We start from the raw sequence: 21911 nt of genomic DNA, 5'->3' as shown, positions 1-21911 counted from the left end.
TAATGAGATCCTGCCAAATATTACATGTCTTTCACTCCTAGGAATCCCATATATCTCTGGCATTGAATTAACTGTGAACCTAACACGCACGATCAGGACATGAGTGCCCAAACAGTAGGAGGGATATAGGGGAGACATTTTACTTGTAGTCTTCCGTAGAAAAACATATCACAAAGCCATTCCTCATGAGAAAGAGAATGGAAACTGCTTGAATATTTATCATTATTTTCCAGGTTCGTAATGCAAGAATTACATCTTGCATTTGGGGGCATTATCGGAATTTGTTTTGTTAAGATGGGCTGTACAAAAGGTTTGCACTGGGCTGTGAGATTTCTGCAGGATTGGGAAAAGAGAAGATAAATCATAGGAACACCTTGGTTTCAAATCAAAACAAAAGATCTTCATGGCCAGTAAAGTTCCAGTATTGACAGTGGCTGTGTCTGCCACAGGTGTGTTGACCAGGAATTATCGCCTGGGTAAGAACACAGATGCCAAATGTGTTACAGGAGGATGAATGATGCAGATGGAAGATGTGTGGGTCATGCTTTGCCCTTGGAACTATTACTGCCTTTGTCATGAGTGGCCAGATTTTGTGGGCAGTTTGGGTGCATGCCAGTGACCACTGTCCTTGTGGGGAGGCAGCTTCCCTGGTTGCCAATGTGCTGCTCTGGCCTCTCAGGCATGGGATACTAGGAAGTGCTGGCTAAGTTTGAGAAAACATGAATATACCTATTTTAATTTTTTTTAAAACGATGCTGTTTCTTCCATGGCGGCAATTTCAATTGCTTCGCTAGGTCAAAGTGCCAGTGTCATCTTCAGTACTTTTCTCATGGTGGTGCACAGTCCAGTTTTTCTTGGCTGGAGTCTGTGTAATGCATCTTGCTGTGTACAACCATATAACAAACTGTGGTGGTTCAGTAGAACACAGAAAATCCCAGGCTGCTGATCTAAGCATTTTTTTTCAGAATCTTCACTTTCTAATATTTTAATGTTGCTTATTTTAGTAATTTTAAATCACAGTTTATTCACTCTTTTATGGTGCAACACAGTAATCTTTTCATGGGTCAGCAGTACCTAGTGTGTGATTATTGAAGGAACCCTCAGAAATGGACAGAAACTGGGAGAAGCTGCAGCTCATCATACTCATGTGCCACAAGCAAAAGGTTTCTGTGGCCATTCTGCCGACCCATGATTCTGTCAGCAAGCTGCTCCCAGTTTAGCCTAGCCTGGGCTGATACTGCTGGCAGACCTCCCTCTCAGCTCACCAGCAGCTTTGCTAGTGCAGTGCAGAAGTAATCACAGCTTGCAACCCTTCATGCTTCCCACTTGAGACCAACCATTTCACCTCTAAAACAATCTATGTAGCCTCTGTCAGCTTCAGCTGTGGAATGGCCTGTTGACTGTGAATTGCCTCTTGAATGTCTGTTCATCGTATTGCTGCAAAATGAGCTGACAGATATTTCTCTTCAATTATTTACATTACCTTGCCAGTTTAGGGCAGCTCAGGGAAATAGCTTGTTCTAGTTTGAAATGTTACAGTGTTTGCCATTCCATGGCATAGATTTTTAATGGAAAAAAGTGGTTTGTTTTTATGTGTATGTTTAAATATGTGTATTTATGTTATGTATTGCACATACACATTTTGAAACCAGCATGATACAAAGTTGGTGAGTTATTTGTCCATTGTGGACTAGCTGAAAGGTACATTTACAGAGCAAGTTCATTTAAAAATCAATTAAAGTGGAGCATTGAGTTGAATGACAGAGCAATATTTAGATAGCTCTAGCAAGCATATATATTTATTTTTAGTTCTACTTCTAAATTTCACTTTAAAAATGAGAAGTTTTCCTTGTCAAAGTTTTCTGCATTTCATCCAAGAGAAGAGGGATAATATTTATCTCTGAAGAGATGCAAAAGCATGAGATGTGCCATACATCGAAGTGCCATGTTGCATAGTTATGCATTATTCCATATGTTTGGAGATGATGACTCCATGGTGTTTCAAGGAGACAGCGTGACAGTAAATGGGTCCTCAAATATGGGAGGTCCACCAGGGCTGAAGATTGCTGGACTCTGGATTCATGCTTGAGTCTTTTTTGAAAAGTGGGAATTGATCAATAGTGACTTAACTTCACTGACTTTGGATCCTGTTGTAAACATAATTTCTGCAGAAATCAAATTACTTGTAATAATGCTTCTAAGGAGACATGAAATTCTGACTTTAGTGAAGCTGTAAGATTTTTCTTCATTGATTCAGAAGGTCAAGAGTTCACTTAAAGGTTGGGAGCTCTTCAGGGGTTTTTTTTTCTTTTAAAATTTGGATGTTATGCATCTTCCCTTTGAAATTATGCACCACAGTATTAAATAAAGTACTGCTGGTGGCATTAGAAGCACTTAAGTTTCTGTCAGCCTGAAGAAGAGCCTACATTGGGAAAATACAGCATTTAAGGTTAAAGTTAACAAGTGCAGGGCATTTGTTTTAAAGAAATAAATGTGCACGTTCTTTATGCTCTGCAAACTCCTGCAGGGCTTGTCTCTACTGACAAGCATATGTGTGTGTTTGTTGGGGTCATGTCTGTGTGTCACAGAACAGTGGAATCTGCTTCAGTTATCCTACATTTCAGTTACTCTGCAAGATAGACCCGAATTTGAATATCCTTTATTAGTTTCTAGTGAAAAATATGACTGGCTTTTCTTAAATGAGGAAGCACAGGTTTCATTTCACTGTACTAAAATGAAGCCCAAACCACCCTTAGCTCAAAGCAAAGTGCATAAAGCCATCCCTTTATGATCAGAAGTCAAGGTATCTGTAAAGCATCTAAAGTGAAAACCTATTCTTGCTGAGAAGACTGGAGAAAAGAATAAGATGATTTTAATTTCTTCTTCAGAAGGGGCTGTTAGAGAATAGTAGTGTCCATTCTATTTTTTACTCAAATGACTGGATCTTAAAAGATCTTGAACCAGCACAATGTTCCTGCAACATTTTCTTGCCTTGGTAGAGCAGATTTGACCTCTGGCTGTAAGCCAGGGGGAACCACTGAGACAGAAGTATTAAGCTCAAAATGAGAGAGGAACTTTTGTCATCCTACACATTGAGGTCTGCAGGTCTGGAAAAATGAAACTGTGGTGGCTTGGAGAATGAGTAAGGGACTGAGAGCAGAAAATTGGATGCTGACCTCCTCTAAAGAAGTAATGTACTATAAAGGTTGTTTTATAGTATTTGCAAAGTCCCCATATTTAATTTTATGAGAGTTTAGTTTATAATCATCTGCCTGAAATAGCATTTATTAGTGTTTCTGAATTTGGTTGTGACCTGAATACTTCTGTGCTTAATTTTGTATTTCATGTGCATTTTCAGTAATTCAAGTAATACAAGATGAACTGCAACAGAAAGCTGGAAATGTTGAAAAGTCTTATTAGTATGTTTTTGATTAAGCATTTTGAATTATTTTCTAGCTAAGAACTTTTATGTGACATCTGTGAATATTTCTTTGGGAAAGTAGATGCACTGCAATCTCTTCAAGTCAATTAAATGAAAGTGCTTGTTCATTAATTGCATAAGCTCTTTTTATTCTCTTGTTACTATATCTTTGATCTTCTCCAGTGTTTTCATCTGAAATCAATGTAATCTTTCTTGCTGTGTAGCAGGCAAATAAACTGGAACATACTTCTTCCTCAGAATAGAAAGATGTTATGTTATGCTTCCAAAGCATAAAATAATATGATAGGGTTTTTTTATTTTCAAACTATCAAAGAAAATGCAAGTGAAATTTCAGAGGTTATGTTGGCTGCAAAATAAATGGTTAATTATGTGACCTACATGCTGTGTCTCAGGCACAAACCTGCTCGGTGGTCTGTGATAAAAGGCCTCATTAAATACTGTAGTGATGTACATGTCTGCAGGCAGATATAACCTTTAAAAAGAAAAAAATATAAAAGGAAAAAAGGGAAACTACTCAAAACCAAGTCCTGTGGGCTTGGAAGTACAGAAGAAGTAAGTAGCACATATTTAAAGCATCAAGGCAAACATACTCTTAATGCAGATGTGTTCATAGTGGCTGCCAACAGCTGTGTAATATCAAAAGCAATCTGTCTGTGGTGTGGTAATGTACATTAGTTTGTACATTTGTTCTCAAACTGATGTTCTAATTCACTTTCACCCTGTTGTGGGATCTTTTCTATCCACACCTTTATGATCCATTCAGCTTCCAACACTACTCTGCCATCAGTCATGTGCACTTGATCTCTTGTCCTCTTTTTAGTAGGGGATTGTATTTACTTTGTCTTTCTCAATTATTTTATTTTTATTTTCTTTAATGCTGCATGCTTAGCACTGCATGAGGCAACAGCTAGAGTGTGCATTTGCTTATGGTTAGAACTCTGTCACAGTTCTCTGTCCCTGCCAAAGCTCCTTCCAGAGTTCCTCTTGGAAAAGCTGCTGCAGAGCAGGACCCTGCCCTGTGGTGAAGGGTTTGCAATGCCAAAGAGCAAAAGTGTAATCTCTGGTTTGTTCGTTTCTTCAATCCTAAAGTTCCACAGCTTTAGGCAATGTTTTGGATCAGAACTGCACTGCAAGAGAGGTTTACAGCTCTATACAGAGTTCAGATGACAGCATTTATGAGTTTGGTTCTTAGGTTACAAATCATTAACCCTGAAACATTAATTGGATTTGCAACTATTCAAACATAGGTTCCCCAGAATTGTAAAACCAAGAAGCAATACCTGTGTTGTCATTTTTGTTCACCTGTCTTTTCTTGGGCTAATGTGTGATAAGGTGGATTTTTTTTCCTGTGTGTAATTTCTTTGCACAATGTCCTGTGTAGCCAGGCAGGAAATGTTAAGTCTCCAGTCAAGATAAAAACACAAGATTATTGACTTACCATGGTTTAAGTGACATTTTTTTTTATTCCTTTCTCTCAGCCATGCAGTGTTTGTGGTAGTATTTTTGATCTTCCCAATCCCAAACAGCAATGTTTGCACAGTATGCAATTCCTAAGTATCTTTCAGCTTGCTGTACTTATCAACTTCTTTTGTTTTTCTTCAAATCTGTTTTTTGTTGCCAGCTCTTGAAAAGTGTCTGGGAGCAAGCAGACAACGTGACCAGGCACAGAAAACTTTCTCTAAGAGAGAAAATAAATTAGATAGACTATTGTAAGACAAAAGTTGACATTGGGATTACTTTGAAATTATGACAGGCCAATAATTATTAATTGCCACTAATTATCGCTAAGCCTTGAGTAGAGATGCATAACAAACTGGCATTGCCAGGAATGAGCTCATAGACTCTTAATGAAGGAAAGCTACACTCTGTTTTTTAGCTTGGCTTGGTTTGCCTCTAGGTGTTAGTTCCAGAAGACAATAGAGCATTATCAAAGCTCTTTGGGGTCAGAGGAAGCACTTTGTGTCTTGCCTTGTCAGTGTCATTGGTGGGAGGCAGGGAACCATGATGCTGTGTTAATGTGTTAGATTTCGAAGCAATTCTGCTGTCACACCTAACTCAGCCAGCCATGGTCTAAAAATTAGGTCATATCTGCCTGGAGACACTAGGTAGTTTGTTTCTGTTGGGTTTTGTGCTCTCTTGTTTTAAAGAGAACCTCTAAGTCAAATAATGAAAGAGGAAAAAAGCAACCTACAATGAAACACAAAGCGAATCTCTTACAATGCAGCTGCTGGCAATATGCAGAGAAGACAGACATGCAGGCATGCTCAGTCTCTCAGACTTCCACCTCTCTCCCACTCCACATTTGTGTATTTATATATAACTTCTGCTCTACTGATGCTGAGTGGACCCTGATATGTGTCACATATTATTAGGTCCTCCTGTTTTCTAGTTCTGAAAATCTACATGGGGGTCATGACTGCTGAGCCACATCAGTACATGTGTTCACTTAACCAGAAAATACAAAGTTTTTGGTCTATAGGTGTATTTTGAGCATAAGAAAGTTACTTTTATATAAATGCTCAGGTACATGCATTGCCTTGTGAGTAGAATGTTGAGTCTTTTTAGGGTTTATTGAGAGGTTTTTGTTTGCAGTGAGTTTTTGGGAAATCGGTTTGTTTTCTGAAGCTGTTCTGAAACATTTTGTTTGGGTTATGGTAAGGGCTTCTTGTGAAATACACAAAAACTTGTCAGGTGCCAGAAGCCAAGGGCTTTCTCATGCCTACCTCGCTTGGAAGCACCAAGAGGGAATAGAAGCAGGGAAGGAAGCCAGGTCTTTCACATGGAAGGAAATATGTGGGGAAGACAAGAGTGTTGTGCTCTGCTCCCTGTCCTGTTTTGACAGTGGGCTGCATAAAGACAGTGGATGCTGCCACCAGAGAATTTCAAACATAGAATAAAAATAGGCCAGGAAAAAATAGCAAAACAGTTCACTATCTTTCCTAGTAAGAGATTTATCTGCTGTCAAGTTGAATAGATAGTCTTTCATAATTTTTGGCCTTCTTAAGATACATTCTGTTCAGTGCAAGGACTGTATAGGTTGGATGGACCTCTGAGCAATCTGGTTGGGTGAAAGGTGTCCCTGCCCACAACAGGGGATTGGACCTAGACCATCTTTAAGGTCCCTTCCAGCCCAAAACATTCTGTGATTCCATATTTATCCTCGTGTTCAGAAAGCAGCTAACAAATTGCAGATGTGGTTGATATGAAGAGTAACAAGGAAACAGTGTTATTGTATATATTTAGTTCTTCACCTCTCTTATGATTGACAAAATGTTTCTCTCTGCTGGTGTTTTGCTATTCAATTTAATATTTAAATACTTGTAAAAAAATCCTTTCTTCTGGTACAGTAGAATCAGTATTTTTAAAGCTTGCAAAGATAAATATTTAATGCCCCAGTGAGTATAGCAGCACTTTTAGCAAGATTCATGAGCATCTAATGTGCCTGAAACAATTCTGCAATCTTAAGATTAGACCCCCTAAATAATTGCTAAAAATGGGGTTTTTTTGTATCTTGTGTAGCCCTGAAGTGAAGAGCACCCCTGAGTACTGGTCCCTCCTTTGTCTCCTCTTTCACCTTCTCCTTCATGAATTGAAAGTCACCGCTTTTGTGGGTTTCCAGCAGAGCTGGGTCAGGAAGCAGCAGTGTGGGAGAATGTTGATTCCCTTGTTTGCAAAGTAAAGGAAAAAAATCAATCTAGAAAAAGCTGGAGGCATGAAAGGCTTTAATTTTTTACCTACACTTGCTAAATTGCAGAGTGTATTTGCTGTCTGATACCTGAGATGAGATGAGATGAGATGAGATGAGATGAGGTGAGGTGAGATGCAGCGTTAGTGGCTCGTTGGAGTGGGCACCAGTGGTTCAGGAAGCAAGCTCTCATGCTTGGTGGAGTGAGCCTGGAGTGCATTGTGCAAACTGAAAGAAGGCTGAAGGAGAAGTTTTAAAGAGAGAGAGAACTCATTAATCTTTTTATCCACTGGTGAATTTTATTTCTTCCTTAGTTTGCCAAAGTTGACACATGATGCATATTTAAAATACCTTGGTGTTCAGGGGTAGGGGTTTTTTGAGGGCAGCTGTTCCCAAATGACACACCAGTGATGGTGTGTGAGCTTGATCAACTCACTGACTTCACAGCAGGTTTTGGACAGTGGCAGGTGAAGACTTGGCTTTTGAGCTCTGAAGCTGATTGAGGACATTGAGATGCTTGAGCGCATCTAGAGGAGGGCAACAAGGCTGGTGAGGGGCTTGGAAAACAAGCCCTGTGAGGAACGTTTGAAGGAGCTGGGGTTGGTTAGCCTGGAGAAGAGGAGGCTCAGAGGTGACCTTATTGCTCTCTACAACTTCCTGAAGGGAGGTTGTAGACAGGTGGGGGTCGGTCTCTTCCACCGGGCAGCCACTGACAGAACAAGAGGACACAGTCTCAAGCTACGTCAGGGAAGGTACAGGTTGGATATTAGGAAGACATTTTTCACTGAAGGAATAATAAAGTACTGGAATTGTCTTCCCAGGGAGGTGCTAGAATCACCATCTCTGGATGTGTTTAAAAAAAGACTGGACATGGCACTTGGTGCTATAATTTAATTGAGGTGTTTGGGCATAGGTTGGACTTGATGATCTTAGAGGTCTCTTCCAACCTCATTATTCTGTGATTCTGTGATTTACTGCATCTTAAGAAGGATTGGTAGCTGCAGCATGGGCCTGCTGTTGCAGCTCCTGGGCTGCGTGGCAGTGTGCTGCTGGAGGCAGCAGGGCTCCCAGCAGTGACCAGCACTGCCTTCCTTCCTGCAGCTCCCAGGATCATTGTCTGCTTTCCCAAGGACCCGCAGGGTGCTGCCGACAGCAAAGAGAGCTGTGTGGCACAAGGCAGCAGCACTCAGCCATGAGTGTTGGTCTGCTGTTGCTGACCCTTCAGGGACCCTCTGAAGCATTTGGTGTGTCTGCTCAGGAGGTACAACAACCAGCCTGTTGAGCCCTTTGCTGTAGCTCAGAGTGAAACACCTGGAACCTTCTCTGGAAGAAGCCTTGGTCTTGTAGACAAACTCCTACTGACCTAGTGTGAGGTCTGTATTTCTCCCACCATAATGCCTGAGAGCAAATGAGCAGGTTTTGGTGTTTTTTCAGAATAAACACTTTTTATTCTTTACCTTAGTAAGTGTAGGGTAGAGATGGTGCCATTCAATTTCTTCCATTTTGTTTTGTTTGCAAAAAGTACCATATGTGCAAAATAATGTTGCCTTGGCTTGTTCAGCCAACTGAGTGCTCTGGTTGGCTAAACATCTTTCTGCTAACAAATGTATAATTAGAGTGTTTTACTTTGAAGGTAATTTTGAATTTCTTCTAGAAAAAGCCTGCTCTCCTCTTATGATAGCTTGTCTTCTTCTTAGCTTTGAATTTGTTATTGTTTGCTACTTTAGGTAAACTTACTATAGAAATGATTGCTGTAATCCACAAAAAAAGTGTAATTTTCTGGTAAAAAGCCAGAGAGTGAATATCTCACAGGAGACATAATCCAGTAGTGTTTCCTTTCTTTTCAATTAGAGCTCTAGATTCTAGCTAAAATTTCAATTCTACTCTATCCATTGTTGTGTTTTTTCCTTTACTGTTTTTGTATTTGTGTGTATCCTAATATTTACTGCTCCCTTGTTTCCTCCTTTATGTTAACAAAATTATTTAATTGGAAGACATCTCTGTTACCTCCACAGACACCTTTCATAGCAAGTCATGCATTCTTCTTTGTTCTTTTGAATGTTTTCACCTTGCCATTCACAAATTTTATTTTCATTTACTTATCTTTGAGTGTAAGCCCCTCTACAAGGCCTTAATTTTTTTTCCAGTTCTAGATGGAGACCTTTAACATTAAGTGCCTAGTTGCTGTTGTATGACAGATGGTTTTTGATTTATTTTTAGTGCTTCGCTGTGCGATCTCTGGGCTGGGTAGAAATGGCAGAAGAAGATTTGGCTCCTGGAAAGAGCAGTGTTGCTGTGAACAATTGCATCAGACAACTCTCTTACTGTAAAAATGACATCAGAGACACTGTTGGCATTTGGGGAGAGGTAAGAACAGAGTGAACTTCTCCCCCTCTTGGAACATCCCTCATAAAACATCTCAAAGGAACAATTCTGTAGACAGCTATTTCCATGTTCTGTGTTTGGGATTTCACTACCTCAGCCCGACACTGCCAAATATATGGAAGAGTTCAGGGAAAATGCTGACTTTTTTGTTCCAAACTACTCAGGACAGGAGGTGCCACAAAGCTCGCTTTCACGTTACATCTGTGCTAGCACACACCTGTGTTGGGGACACACAGGCCAAACTGTTGAAATTCAGTGTAAGTCTTCTTCTTGACCAGAGGTCTGAAAGTGATGCTTTGTAATAACATTTTCAAAGGTTTCACAGTGCCAAAGGGCTTTAAGGAAACCCACACTGGCAGGGTTGTGGTTGTGAAATGTATGAGAAGATTGGAGCTGATGGACAGATGGTTTATCTTATGATGATTATTTTATCAGTGTTTCAGAAGGAAATTAATTATTTGTCATCAGTCTGTCTGTTGGCTCCTCTCTAATAACTCTTGAATCTCTGCACCAGTGTCATCCAGTTTTGAAGGATGCCAGATTCCCACACACTGAGGGGAAAAGAGCCCAGCTTTTCTCTTTCCTGGTTTGCTGAAGGGTCAGTGTGCCTTCATTGACTGAACCATGGTTGCTCTGTGCTTCTTTCTGAGTTGGCAGCAAAGAGAGGATAACGCTGTGGGAACTCGGGGAAAATTGAAGGGAGCTTTAGGTTTTGTGATGTGGAAAATACTGTGAGGTATTCATCTGTCCCCAGGTGTGCTGGAGACAGATGAGGATGTGGAAGATGTTGAGGGGTCAGTAAGTGAAACAAGAAGGGAAAAGGTGGGACATACAGAGGGCATAGAATACTAAACCACCGGAAAGCATCTTTGTTATTTGATTGTTCGTGGAACAACTTAAACTTCTGCCAAATCTAACTTTCTACCTCTCTCCTGACATATTTTCAGAAGGGTTACACTAATGTGGATTGGCCACACAAGAGCTGGATACAAAACTGACAAAAGAGTGAATGTTGTAACCTTCCCTTGTGTGATCTAAGAGAAATGGCACTGCCAAACAAAAAAAGAAATCAAAAGAAAGACTTGTCTCCGTTTCAGAAAAAAAATCAGGAAAAAATAACATTGAGTCTTCCAAGTTATAGTTGCAGTCTACAGCTGAAGTTCACCATCCTAACTATGACCACAGCAATGCCAAGATGCTATGGGGGAGCAACTGGGAGAAAGTGCCCTTAAAAACGGAAATTATGTTTAAAGGAATACATTTATAGTGTTCTATCAATTGAAAAATATTTCAGAAGGATTTTTATATGTAAGAAGTATATATTTTACATATAAATGAACAAACCAATATTGTTTTCCTTTCTTTCTTACACCTGGGAACAGTTTTCTTTAGATAATATAGCTAGACAAGCAATTACAGATGTGTTAATCATGGGCTTTGGACTTACTGCTGAACCCAGGAGAGAAAAAACCCCAGTATCTTTACATGTATGTAATCTCTTCCATATTTCAGAAAGCAGCACTTCGATCAACTTGAAATTTATTGTTTACTTTGAACTCTCATGATTTGTTTTAAGAGTTAATGTTCACATTTTTTCTATTTCTCTCTGTCAGTCCCCTTATTCTTTGTTGGAAACCCTTGCAGGTTTTCTAGCTAAGCTGGTGAAAAGTTTTGGTCCTCTTCAATGGATGTTTAAATTTAGAGTGCTATTCATTAAAAACAAAAATCAGCTGACAAAACAATAGAGACACTGTGCTTGAATAGGTGGCTCCTGAAGTAAATTGTCTTCCTGATTTTAAAAGAGTTCATTACATCCAACCACATTTTCCTGCCTGCAATATAAGGCTTCAAAAGTGATTAGAAGAGGCATGTCTTAGAGAGGAACCTGAAAAAATTATACTCCATCACTGATGTATCAGATGGAGCAATCACAGCAAGAATCTATTATGAAGCTAAATGACTACATGTAGGAATTTTAAGATTACCTAAAGATTTACTTCAGCTAGAATGTAATGAAAGTGAAATTTGGGTTAGGACTAGCCCCAAGTTTTCATGATTTAAAAAACTGCAAAACAAACCACAAAACCTCCCACACCCTGGGTAAAATCCTGACCCTGCAGAAGCTTTGTTAGTGGCTTTAATGTGGGATTTCGTGCCCTTTGCACGACAAGAAAAGAAATTACCTACAAATTTTGAACTTCTACTGTTCTGTAAAAATCTAAACAGAACAATGCTGTTCATCTGTGTATGTTGTTCTTTTGCCATGAATTACATTTCTGTACATTACAATATCACTTACATGAAAAAGGTACCTTCTTGCCTTTGACCTATATACTGCAGCCTGTAACACTTCCAGAAAAACTGCTGGGATTGAGCCTCTCTTTCCTTTATTCACTTTCCCTCCATGGCTCTTCCTCATCTCAAACCATCAGATCTCTGCAGCTCTTCAGCAGTCTGAGACATTAAAGCCTACATTCAAGCCCCTAGCCTGTCTAAATAATTTCTTTTTGACTTATACAGTACTTTCATCTCTAAAATAGCTTTTGTATAATAAGGCAACAAAATTTAGCAAAATATATTGCTTCTGGCTGCAGACAAGTGATCCCCTGAGCATCGCAAGGATCATTTCCTGTGACTTATGTTGCTTATCTGCCCATTCTCCAATTTTTTTCCAGCTAATTTGGATTCTGTTTTGTTACTCTAATTCCAGTGTATTTTGCATGAATAAGATATTTTTCCTTCTTGTAATAATTTTGTTCTGGAACAAATATATAACTATAAAATGGGTCCAAAAAGCAATCTTTGTGACACTTGGTAGCATTCTTCACACAGTTTATTTACTGCTTCTGTCCTCCAAGCAAATTTCTCCCTTTTTTTCTTCGTGATGTTTCTTTTTCTGTCTGCTACTAACTACTATCTCATCACTGCCGCTTTACCCCATTTTTTTGCATGGCTATTACAGCTGCATCAGTTTCTGCTTCTCTAGAAGCAGTCTATATATCCAGCCTTCCATCTCAGCCACAGATGTGCTTTTTCCATCAGGCAGAAAATGCTTGTGTTGGCTTTGCTCATACCAGGTGTCACCTATGCCTCCCACATCCCTCTTGGTACTTGCAGTGCCAGCTCTGTGTCACAGCTTCCCTTGGAATCCCTGTTAGGATTGGGAGAGGAGATGAGCAGTGCCTGCCCCTTGCTGCCTTGCCTACAAACAGTGGCAGAAAACCCTCACAGAGTGACATGAATCTATTTCTTACACAGACACAAAATTAGACATCAGAAAGACTTGAGCCTCTGTAACCAAGCGGGAAGAGGGTTTCTGTGTCACTGAGGTGAAGAAAAGGGTCTGTTTTGAAACATTAGTCAGTAGGGATTCAGAACCTTTCCATTCTTTCTGTTCATGTATAGAATCTGGCACAAAAGGGAGGAAACAGATTACTCTGTATTTAGTTGATAGCTTCCACCTTCTGATCAGCAGCAGCTTGTCTTACTGCTCAGCAACAGTCCAGGATCATTTCTGTGGGATCTCATGGTTTGAAGAGTATGTGTACAGCCTCCAAGAAGAGGAATATTACATGTGATAGAGGAGGCAGCAGACCTATTACAAATGCTGTCAAGAGGAGGAAGATAAGCATTTGTGAATTAGAATCAAAAGGAGAATTTTCTCTAAATTTGTTTCCTGTAAGAAAAAAAAAGCATTATCCTTGTTCTTACATGCCAGAAGAATTGTGGAGAAGTCCTGGCTCCAAAATTCTACAGTCACTAGCAGAATTCACGTTTTAATGCTAGGTTTTCCCCTTTAATCTTTCTTCAAAGAGTAAATTTTTTGACATGTGCAAATTGCTGTCTGTTCTCATTATCCATTGGTTAAAGTTTATGGAAACAAAACACTCTGAAGGAAGGAACTCTGCCTCAAAAGTACAGGTTTTGATACAAGCTTTTACTATGAGGACAGACCACAATTTCTCATATATTTTGACGAATTTACTGAAAAACAGATAAATGCATAGATTGTTGAATAACTCAGTAGTTTGTGTCTGAATGAGTTGTATTTAAAAGACATCAAAGCTTTTTGAGATTGGGATTGTTTAAAAATATAGTAGCAAGATAACATCTTTGATCTTTTTCACACCAGAAGCATATGAAGTTTTCTTCATTTGCTCTTGGAACAACCCAAAACTTTGAGTAAAGATGAAGCTAGTCTGAGCAGCACAGATGTGACCCCTTGAGCCCAGCCAGTTTGAGAGGGTGATGTACTGTGTAATTGTACTTTGTCTGGAACTGCAGGGCAAAGACATGTACCTTATACTGGAGAATGACATGCTGAACCTGATTGATCCCATGGACCGCACAGTTCTGCACTCGCAGCCCATCGTGAGCATCAGAGTCTGGGGCGTGGGCCGTGACAATGGTCGGTGAGTGTTCACTCTTCTTGTCTGCCTTGGTGCTATTTCAGTCTGCTAATACATAGTGCACATTATTCTGTCCCAGGGCCTATGAGAAGGTGGGTAAATTCTTAAATTCTTCTTTTTGTTGCTGGTGTTACTTTTTAAACTCTGCTTTTCATAGTGTATTGCTTATATGCTGTTTTGTTAAACCTGCATTGAACAAGCCTTTCGGATTAACTCAGTCAGGTGCATAAAACTGCACATGTAACATTGATTTGTTTCAGATATATGTCGTATTTTTGGTATAAAAGCATGTTTTCAAATATTTCTCCTAGTATGTTTCTCCTGCCTATGTGAAAGCATGTCTTCCTGCTGGTCCAACTAAATGTACTACCAGTGCTCTGTGTGTGTTTATACTTTATTGAGATATTTAATATGATGGACAAAAAAGCTGGATTGAGGGAAAAGTAATGGGCTTAAGTCATTATTATTACTTCTAGTTCTTGATGTAAGAAAATCCCCAAGGGTGTTGCAAAAAACTGAGGTTTATCCCTGAAATGTGTTTCCTGCGAGCTGAAGTTGTTCCGTGTGGTAGGTAGCACACACCAGGAGTGTGTGCTAAAGGCCTTTCTGCCCTGGAAGCATTCTTTCCTTAGGTTTCCTTCCTGACTGATCTCTTGGTAGCATTCTTGTTTGTCATGTAACATTGCTGTGGAAACAGGGTTGCGAAAGTGTTACTTATTTGGAGAAGGACAGTGAGCAGTCTCCCAGTCTGATTGGGCATTTTGATGTAGTGAAAACATTGCCATTCACACTGAGAAAGTCCAGGATCTTAGCACAGTACCCATCCTGACGCACGGATAGTAAGGATTGAGTAACACTAGCAAGCTTCTGCTTTTTGTGTCCATGTTTCATAATGGTCAGGTAAGTCCTGCGTGACCTATACTGGCTGTGATGGACAAGGGAAGGGTTGCTGATGTCATTTATGTGAAAGGCCTTTGACACAGTCTCCCACTACATTCTTCTTTCTAAATTGGAGAGAGGTGGATTTGATGAGTGGGCTGTTGGATGGATATGAAAGTGGTTGGATAGTTGGATCCAGAGTTTAGTGGTCAATGGCTCAGAGTCCCAGGGGACATCAGTGATAAGTGGTGCCCTTCAGGGATCTGCACTAGGGCCAGTGTTACTTAGTATCTTCATTAAGGACATAGATGAAGGGATCAAATACACCCTCAGCAAATTTGCTGATGACACCAAGCTGAGTGGTGCAGTTGACACTTTGAAAGGACGAGATGCCATCCAGAGGGACCTGGACAGGCTTGGGAAGAGAGGACATGGAAATCTCATGAGATTTAACAAGACCAAATACAGGGTGCTGCATCTGGGTCAGTACCAACAGGGGCTGGGGGATGAACAGATCCAGAGCAGCCCTGCCAAGGAGGATTTGGTAGTGCTGTGGGTGAGAGGCTGGACATGACCCAGCCATGGGCACTCAGCCCAGAGAGCCAAACTTGTCCTGGGCTGAATCCAGAGCCCTGTGGGCAGCAGGGGAGGGAGGGGATTCTGTTCCTCTGCTCTGCTCTGGTGAGACCCCACCTGCAGTGCTGCGGGCACCTCTGGGGTCCCAGCACAGGAAGGACACAGACCTGTTGGAGGAGGGCCACCAAGTTGATTGGAGGAATGAAGCACCTCCTATGAGGGAAGGCTGAGAGAACTGAGATTGTTCAGCCTGGAAAAGAAAAGGATTCAGGGTGACCTAATTGTGATTCTTCAGTACCTGAAAGGGGACTTACAGGAAAGATGGGGTGAGACAATTGACAAGGGCATGTAGTGACAGAACAAGGGAGAATGGTTTCAAACTGAAAATAAGTAGGTTTAGATTACATCTCAGAAAGAAACTCTTTACTGTGAGGATGGTGAGGCACTGGAACAGGTTGCCAGGAGAAGCTGTGGGCGCCCCATCCCTGGAAAGGTTCAAGGCCAGGTTGGATGGAGCTCTAAGCAACGTGGTCTAGTGAAAGGTGTTCCTGCCTAAGGCAAGGGAGTTGGAGATAGATGATCTTTGAGGTCCTTTCCAACCCAAGCCCTTCTGTGATTGTCAAGATATTTGCAATAGTAGGGGACTGGGGTTTTTGTCTCTAACTTCTGATAGGAAATGTAATTTCAAACATGAAAAATCTTTACCAGTAAAAGATTTTCTGAAACTTGTTTTATCTGCCTCAAAGTTTCTGATCACCAGTGGCTAAATTTCTAAAAGGAAGGTGACTAATTTTTAGGTGACTAAAGGTTTCTAATTTTTTTACTCTTAGAAATGACTGATAGTTGATTGGGCATGGGTTAACTGGCTTTCACTTCCATTGGTACACATTTTTTGAGAGATCTGAAAGGGACAAATCCAGTTTGAAATTCTGGGAAGTAAAAAGGTTTTAACTCTTAAAGAATAAACCATTGGAGTTCTTTTTTTGCATTGAAAATTGATGCATTACACATTTCCCTTCAAGTCTGTTTTTGTAGTACCTTGCTTCTGTCAGAAAATAAATAAAGCATTTTAAGGGGCACCTAAATGTGATGGAGCTTTACAGAGTAAAGGATGCCAGCTTTGAATTTCATTAATTTTTTTAAGCATTTACAATTCTTTTCCCAAATACTTACATTCCTTTGTGAAACAAAATCATTCCATTATGTTCTTTATAAAATAAGATAATGAATCATATTTCTTCAGGCTGGCTACCTGCTTTTCCTAAAGGCAGAACTGGTCATGGATGTTTTGTAGGAAACATTTAAGAGAAATGTACCTTTTGCAATCATGTGGCACCAACAACATTTTGTGCTTTTGGTGAAATGTGTCTGGGGGTGGGAGGCAGTAGCAGACCCTCCTGGACGAACAAAAGCCCTACCAATAGGCAGGAGTTGGGAAAGGTTGTGTGTGCACAGGTCACCCTGTCTGCTCGGACCTGCTGTGGTGCCCCACAACATTTACCGAAAGCTACGTGCAAGACACGGGAAATCGCTGATCCCGCTCCTGCCCTTCTTCATGCCATAGCTGGGGGCCAAAGATGATTTCCAGCTCTGCTAAGATTCCTGCAGAAACTTATGTCTCTAGTAAGAAAAAATGTTTAGATACGGAATATGTGGGAGAAGTACAGGTCCAATTCTAAAAATACAAACAATAAGAACCCCTCAAACCCAGTTCTTCCTTTTAGTCACAAAAGGTAGCCACTTTCTCAACTGTTTTCCTGAAAGGAAGTTTTGTATGTGACACTGACAATACAGAGAAACTGGCAGAGGAAATAAACTAATTTTTTCTCATGTTCCTTGTCAGTAGTGGGAGTAGGCCTTTCTCTGTTCAAAGTGAACATTTCTTGTTCCTAGAGAGCATGACATTTCTTGACCAGTTGCTGTAAGGAACAGCAAGAAATAGTTTATTAAATTTTAATATGAACTGTGTTCAGGTATTAAACTTAAAGTCAAAACAAGCTTTAATATTTCATTTGCTAGCACACTAATATTCTTAGCCACTTTTATTGGAATTTGAGTTTTTTTCACCATAAGAAATTTTATTTCAGAACTTCTTATTCGTAGGCATTTGTAAGAATTTTGATAGGTGCTTTTACAGAAATTTTGTGTCCAGAATGACTTTCAGAACTGGAGCCCACTTTTTTGAAATTTAATTTGTTTAATGTTTTATTGACACATTTTAAAAAATAAGATTGTAGGAGAAGCAGTGTAACTATTACTTGTAAGTAAATTCAGACTGCATGTGATGTTAAATAGCAGAAGATCAAAGTGACAAGCAGAAAGAACAAACTTATGAGTGCATAATCAGATGTACAATATGTTTTGGGCATAGAGATGTTCAGTGTAGGAAGCATGCTTTGAGAGGTAGCATAAAAGATGTAGCATTTGCTGAAGAACACACAAGAGAAAACATATTGAGGCAAAACAAAAGGAGGACAGAAGCTGAGAAAACCATATTGTTGCGCTGGAAACTGCACCGCAACTCTTTTCATGTATACGTGCAAGCCCACAGTCCTTGCATTCATCATGGTAAAATCACCTGTTGCTGCTAAGGTGAGAAATACCAAAACCATTCACTGACTGCAAAAGCAGCTTTCCCTGATTATGGGTTTGCCATCACCAGAAAAAAAGCTAGGGATCACATTGCTGCTTAGGTGGATTAAGTGTTCATGAAGTTGATGAAATCCCAGTTTATGGTGGGAAATTCTTCCAGAAGTTGTTGCACGTGAATTTCATTAATTAGTTACATCTTCTAGTCCAAAAACCTGTATAATAAAACATATTGGATTTTTTGTGAAAGGTAGTATTTCAATTTTAAAATACTTTAGAAATGTATATTTCCCTGTATTTTGATCTATTTGAACCCCAAAATGGTCTGCATGCCCTCCTTTTAACTCTTTTGCTTGTACTAATTTATTTGGGTAGTTTCTGCTTTGGAAGATGAAGAGATTTTCTAATGACACATGAGCAGATGATTTTCTAAGCTCTGCCATAATGAAAGATTGATGAAATACAGAGATATGCTGATGAAAGTTTAATCTGAGGATGTGCCTGCTATCTCACCTCAGGCAGAAGCATCTTCCAGGAGACTGTAATCACTCTCTCCATAGGTTACGCTATTATCCTGACCTCTGGAGTTTCTTATTTAACAACCCTGGGGTAAACAAATGCTTCCTCATTTGGTTAACTTGGTTTGTGTAGTGATATTGTGTTTCATCCCTTGTTTTCAATTGATCAGTCAGTAAAATATGTTTGATTTTAAAAGGCCTAGAGTGCCTTCATAAAACCATGAACCAAAGCAGATTCCCAAAAATTGGTGGGTATGCATGTATGTGTACACTGAGCTCCTATATTTGATATGTATATATGGTCATTAAAGGAAAGTAACATCCTGCACACGTGCAACCCTTTGGCAGATTTGGTTTCTTAGGTGATACCTTGTGATTTTTCAAAGTCAAAAACCACTGTGTTTTGTTCAGTCTCGCTTTCCTGCTCTACTGAAAACAGTCATGATGATTCATTTAGTATTATTTGTAAATAAGAACGATCCTTGCAGTTGCATAAATAGTTTGATTTCAAGATCACTAAGGTCATTGTCACATGGAGGTGTCATAGGTGTATCAGTGAATAATTGTCAGTGCTGTGTTTGCTTCTTAGCAAGCCATGCATGCCATGTTTTTCTCCTCGTCGTTAAAAGTGTGTTTACAGCCTCAGCCCACTGAGGCTGTAAAAGGGCTGCTCTTCTCACTTGTGAGCAGCATGACTGTACATTAATCATTCCTCAGGTTGGGTTTTGTCTCTCCTCCTGGACTGCTGGTGCATGCCCTTTGCTTTCTGAGCAGCTCACTAACAAGGAAGAGAGAAAAGGCAATGGCTCATCAGTTTTGTAAATGAGATTCTGTTAGCACATTTCCCTCAGTCCTCCTTTATCTTCATTGCTCTTTCACCAGTCCAAAGCCCGCCTCAAATTTTAAAAAATCTAAAGGACTTAAACTGCCTGAAAGATCACAATTTCTTCTCTCCTGGTGACTTCATACAGCAGCAGTATATCCAGCTGAAATATTCTGTGGTCAGCTGGCAAGGAGGGCTGCTGGTGAATTCAGGAGACATCTTTGATGGGTCTGAATATGGAACTGGATGGGGCGGGCATAGACACATAGCATGTGTCTATTCATCCACTGGCTTTGTCACCACACGGAGCAGGTTTGTTTTCGATGCACTGTTTTGTGTTTTCCTGACAGGCAGAGGAGGGAGCCTGGTTGCTTTTGGTTCTTAAGCGATGGGAGAGGCACATTCTCTGATATTAAGGTTTTCTGACCACAGACACTCTGACTGACTGGATGATGTGAATGCATTGTTTTCCTTCCTCTGCCTTAATAATGTCCATTTTATCAGGTGGGGATGTCCATTGCCCTGCTGCTCTGAACTGCTGCTGTTTTTCAGCTGCCTAGACGTGGGAATAAAATGAAGCTGAGATTCAGAAAGGGGAGAAAGGCAGACAGAGCTTTAGAGAAAGTAGAACAATGGATGCACCAAAGATGAGACTCAAGCTGCCTCAGAAGGGGAGAGCAGACAACTGAATGAATAGATGCCCCAGGTCAGATGGATGTAATCCTCTAAGGCTGAAAGAGAAGAGAGTCCTGATAACAATATGAATTATCTGAGCTCTGTTATCTCAGGAGCTGTTAGGACAAGATAAAACTTCTGGGGTGATATAAGAGAAAAATGGGACAAATCTGTGGCAAATGAGGACGATGTGATGTAAAGTTATGGCTCAAATTCCTCAGAATATGGGGAATTAAAAATAGTATGCTGTCTTGCTTTTTCCAAGGTTAACAAAAATGTCAGGGTTTCAGAGGTGTTTAACACCTGTGCTGTCCACTGACCTCAGTAGGATCTCTGCCCATTCAGTGTCTTTGACAATCAAGCGTCTAAATTCAGATTTAGTGGTTTCTAGATGCATCATTCAGGAAGGTGTTTAACTTTTTTTGGATTGCCTTCCCTCTGAGGTGATGATTGAATGTGCCCTGTCTGAGTCTTTTTGCAATTCTATGAGAGAAGCTTATCAAAGTGCACAAGATAATGAATAATAAACTTTCTTTTCCGCATTAGCGACATGGTCAAGAAAAGCAGAAAATAAATTAAAACTGAAATGGTGTTTGCACCTGCTCTTCTGAAAAGATTACACCTCTCAAAGAATGTGTAATTTCAGCTGAGCTCTTCAATCTCTGAAACACCATTAATCAATATCACCTATTCCCTTCGGTCCCTGTAACCTTGGAATAAGGACAAAACAGACTGTGAGGAATCACATAAATAGGGCATAGGTGAAGGATTACACTGGAGAAAAAGGATTTTACTGGCTTTTCTGACCTCTCTTCTTAGCTGGGTTTTTGCAGTTTTCTTTTTTCTTCTTCCCTAAGCCAGCTGCATTTGAAGACCCTTTTCTGTATGTTTTGGTAGCATTTTCTCTTCTCACTAAGAAATAGTTTAGGTAGTTATTTATGCAAAACCTCTCATTTATATCCATAAGTTCTGGCATTATTGTTTGGAGGTACAGTGTGTTCCAGGAGGGAGTAATTAAACAATACAGCTGTGAAAGGGGGAATCCAGTCAAGCTTACACAATTAATATGTTTTAAAGCAAACATGGTCAAGTGGGTGCAAAATCTGCATGTGTGCATTCATTCTTTGATTCATTAAACTGGTTTATTTTAGCTTTGGGTTTTAACTTGAAAGACACAGTGGACTGTAGATGCATTGAAATAGGCTGGCATTAACTTGAAATATTACATAATTTGAAACACCTGTAGTTTTGCACCAGTGGTTTTCTGTTGTTGGCGGCTTCAACTGGGGAGCATCCCTCCATCCTTTCTGAGTTATCTCACTAATGAGATGAAAAATTATTACATAGAAACACAGAATCAATTAGGTTGGAAAAGTTCTCTGAGATCATTGAGTCCAACCTTAGAGCAATCACCACCCTGTCAGCTAGACTGTGGCACCAAGTGCCATGTCCTGTCTTGAACACCTCCAGGGATGGTTACCCCACCACTTCCCTGGGCAGTCCATTCCAATGTCTAGTCACTCTTTGTGGGAACAAATTCCTCCTGATCTCCAATCTGAACCTTTTTAAATAGCACTTGAAATTATTCAACTGAAAAAGTTTCAGTTAAGACAAATGATATATCTAGACGTGGGCTACAAGTAAGCACTGTGATATAGTCAGGCTGTGTCAATTAATAAGATGACATATTGACTGAGTCCCTGGCTTAAAGCCTTTATACAAATTTGTGCTGGAAAATCTCCACACATTCCCTGTTATTTCAGCTATTAAACTCAAACACTTCAGAATACAGCTAGAGTAATCCATGGATATAAGTTGCTATCACAGAGGTCCCTTGAGAACAGCTGAGCTACCTGTAAAAGTGTCTGTGGCTCAGGAGAACTACTGACTGCCATTTTGGGTGGGAATCTGATGAGTTCTTCTACTGTTC

General features: G+C 40.0%; 1 protein-coding gene across 9 annotated transcripts in view; it reads left to right on the top strand.

Annotated features, from left to right (window-relative positions):
• APBB2 (amyloid beta precursor protein binding family B member 2) overlaps positions 1 to 21911 on the top strand; it is a 168391-nt gene that overhangs the window by 114246 nt on the left and 32234 nt on the right. For all 9 annotated transcript variants that reach the window (XM_068188940.1, XM_068188946.1, XM_068188938.1 and 6 more), the window contains 2 exons: positions 9348 to 9494; positions 13797 to 13924. In XM_068188940.1, the coding sequence (XP_068045041.1) occupies positions 9348 to 9494; positions 13797 to 13924 (275 nt within the window). The remainder of the gene's footprint in view (positions 1 to 9347; positions 9495 to 13796; positions 13925 to 21911) is intronic.

Source organism: Anomalospiza imberbis, chromosome 4 (assembly GCF_031753505.1).
Source record: "Anomalospiza imberbis isolate Cuckoo-Finch-1a 21T00152 chromosome 4, ASM3175350v1, whole genome shotgun sequence".
Classification (NCBI taxonomy): Eukaryota; Metazoa; Chordata; class Aves; order Passeriformes; family Viduidae; genus Anomalospiza; species Anomalospiza imberbis.
The sequence above is the reverse complement of the archived record's forward strand: the minus strand, read 5'-3'. Positions and strand labels throughout refer to the sequence as shown.